Source organism: Haplochromis burtoni, unplaced genomic scaffold, assembly GCF_018398535.1.
Source record: "Haplochromis burtoni strain Fernald_Lab_line unplaced genomic scaffold, NCSU_Asbu1 Contig_1044, whole genome shotgun sequence".
NCBI lineage: Eukaryota > Metazoa > Chordata > Actinopteri > Cichliformes > Cichlidae > Haplochromis > Haplochromis burtoni.
Genome location: NW_024583405.1, coordinates 44,091 through 47,316, shown reverse-complemented (window position 1 = coordinate 47,316; position 3,226 = coordinate 44,091). Strand labels below are relative to the sequence as shown.

The following is a 3,226-nucleotide window of genomic DNA, read 5'->3' as shown; positions in this document are numbered from 1 at the left end:
ATTATTATTATTATTATTCAGCCAGTCATTTGGATAATCTTGTTTATTATGTTGCTTTTGTGTAATTAAGATTTTTTTCTTCATTCTGTACTTTTGTTATCTTTACAATATTATAATGTTCCTATCTTACATAAATAAATTTTACTTACCAACTTTGAGGGAATAGAACTGAACTGTAGTAACAATCTGTTTACCACTGAGGTAGCTTAGTCTGGTTTACACATTGGAGGCAGATGCTGTGCAGGTAAGCTATGCTAACTGTTTAGCTTTAGCTGTTGCGTTTATAAACCGAGTCTTCTTGGCTACACAGGCATGGCCGATGACAAACCTTGTCTTTGCTGTCCGCCACCTAGATAATGGCTCTCGCCAGACTTGCATGCAACACCGGCCTCACCATTTATGTTTATCAATCTGACTATATCGGCCACCAAGTATAAATTTTTACTTTGTTGATTTCGTGTGCTAGGGTGAGGAAGGCGAAATAGAAAAATTCTCACAGTTTGCCTGCCACAGTTTTTCAAATCCATTCCGTTCAGTTTTATTTATATGGCAAAAAACTTCAAAATAATAGTCACTACAATGAGCTTTGTATTGTAAGGACCTTACAATGACAGAGAGGAAACCTCAATCAGACAACGCCGATGAGCTAGCACTTGGCAACAGTGGGAAGGAAAAACTCCCTTTCAATAGGAAGGAACCTCTGGCAGATTGGTGTGTAGATTTGTTGTAGAGATAAAATTACAAGTCGTATGTTGTTCAAACACACATGGACCTAAGAGGAAAAGCTTTGTGTTTTGCATGTACCTGATGGTTCTTGTCCCATTTGCTATGCAGATAAAACAACTTGTTCTGTACATCGTAACCAAATTATTTGGGTATGAAAATAATGACTCTTCTTTCACAAAACATTTCTGTGTTGAAAAAATTTTTATCATAGTCTTTAGACCAGTTGTGTCAGTTTGACCTCTTGCGGACATGATGTGACAGTCTTGTTTTTACATCTACAAAAAGCCAAGAAGAAAAAAGTGAGTTTTAAGGGAATATTTAATACCATTTGAAATACCTTTTACATGAAAGACACCATCAGAGGAGGGGAGAGCTGCAAGAGTGCACAATGTAAAACCGGTGATGTGGCACACCCTAATGACAAACAGCTGTCTTAAAAAAGGATGTGGAACATATCAGAGTCCTGCCACACCTCCTGGATAAATTCACTGCTTTAAGTGTAATGACATCCAGTCTAATCAAAGCAAAGAAAAGCACAAGGATGAAAACAGGTGCACAACTCAATAAAAAGTCCAATGGTGAGATCAGGGAAGCAAATATACACCAAGGTTAAATGAGTTGGAGAATATTACAGTTTTGTTTCTCCAGTAATTAGTAACTTAACTTTTGTTTTTTATTAGACCTTTTATTTTGAAGTTGTTAGAGTCTGATGGATATAAGAAACTTCCTTGAAGCAGCTCTTCAAAAGCAAGTCACACACAAAGGTACAAATGTCGATGATAGGGCCTGCTTTCTGCACACTGTCAACTATTGACAACAGCACGTGAACATCTAACGAAAGTAAGCTGTTCGTGCATCAGTTCACACACTGAAACAGTACGATTGACTCCAACACCAGCAAAAACGTGATTGGACTTTATACCCTCTGAAGTGTTTTGGATTGTCTGATAAATTACCACAAACACAAATAAATTAAAATTTTAGTTTTAAGGGATAACAGACACAAATTCACAACCTGATAAAGAATGATTCAGCCACAGGTAATAATAATAATAATATAGTTCCTTTAAATGAACAGTCAAAGTAGAAAACAGCTATGTCATGTACAAAAACTATAATACATAAGTCGTGATGTAAATATTGATTGTAAACTGCTACTACAGCTAAAAGAAAACCAAACTCAACGGCAAAATCATGTGCCGTCCTTTCTGTCTGTCCAGTATTGATTGGGATTCCTATTGATCAGTGTAAATATTTAAATGACGATGTTCTGGACACGTAAAATGCAATTTAAAAACTTACAGTTTCAATTATCTTATTCCCAGATATACAGGCAGAGTGACGGAGTGCAGTTTCCCACATTTACTCTTTTGGATTAATTACATTGCATTTATATGTAGTGCTAACTATTCAATATCAAAGTTTAAATATCTACTGCATTTTTATGTTTTAGGCCACTTTAAGCCTCTTTAATAAGTCAGTTTCCATTATCTGAGTTATCTATAATCAGTGCGACCAGTTTACAATGCAGCTGAAGGCACCACTGACACAACCATGGGACCCATAAGGCTTATTTATTTTCATGTCCTAATTAAAAGTGATTCTCACAGAGTGAGACATTTTGAGTATCTGGTTACATAACTGGCTCTGACTTAGACAGTTATAACTGCTAAATGTAATATACATGTCTAGGATGAATGTACAACATGAGGACTAAATATTGCAAGAAAAGAAAGCATCTCTGGAGTTATGTGAGGAAAGTAAATGGATGTCGTGAAACAGGCTGAAAATGTACTGAATGGAAAGTTTAGGAGAGGATGCAGCCTGTGTCCTTCTGAGGCTTCAAGTCAGGTTCCTTCACTGGCTTCACCTCCTCCTCCTTGGGTTTGGCCTGCACATCAAGTAATATTTATAATACCACCAACAACTATAACATTGTTATGAAATAATCTAGAATAAATAACTGATTTGGTGTGTACCTTGTCGTTTTTGGCTCCCTTTGTCAGATCGAAGGTGGCGTAGACCTCAGGAGTGCACTGCTCACTGAGAGGTGGCAGCTCAAATGGGACGGGCTCAGCCAGGCCGTAGCTCGCCTTCATGTCCAGCTGCGGCGGCTCAGCCGGGACTTTATGGAAGTATCTGTCCAAAGAAACAAGTAGAAGGAAGAATTTCAGGTTTTCATGTTTGAATGCTTTCCCTGTTGTTACAAAGACCCTTTCTAAGGGTAACTTAAATATGTACAAGACTTAACCGTGCAAATGGGAATCCTCTGTTGTGGTTCTCACTTAATCATTGTCAGCTGGGTCTTTAAATGGTTTGTGATCAACTTAACTCACAACTCAAAAGTTTTTTGCAAAACTGCCAGATGTTATTGTCACACTGTTATCAGCCTGTGTCAGTTAAGGGTCATAGTCTGTGAAGGTTCTCAGTCATCCAAGGTCATCGTAGTCAAAGGAGCTTGCAAAGCTTCTTTAAGTTGCTTGAAGACGTTTCACCTCTC

At 37.7% G+C, this 3,226-nt stretch overlaps 1 protein-coding gene across 4 annotated transcripts in view; it reads right to left on the bottom strand.

Moving 5' to 3' along the window:
* Positions 1–1,026: 1,026 nt before the first annotated feature.
* Positions 1,027–3,226, bottom strand: part of brox (BRO1 domain and CAAX motif containing) — a 13,559-nt gene continuing 11,359 nt past the window's right edge. For all 4 annotated transcript variants that reach the window (XM_042216412.1, XM_042216413.1, XM_042216414.1 and 1 more), the window contains exons 12-13: positions 2,706–2,865; positions 1,027–2,617 (exon numbers count right to left, since the gene is read on the bottom strand). In XM_042216412.1, the coding sequence (XP_042072346.1) occupies positions 2,534–2,617; positions 2,706–2,865 (244 nt within the window). In that variant the 3' untranslated portion in view covers positions 1,027–2,533. The remainder of the gene's footprint in view (positions 2,618–2,705; positions 2,866–3,226) is intronic.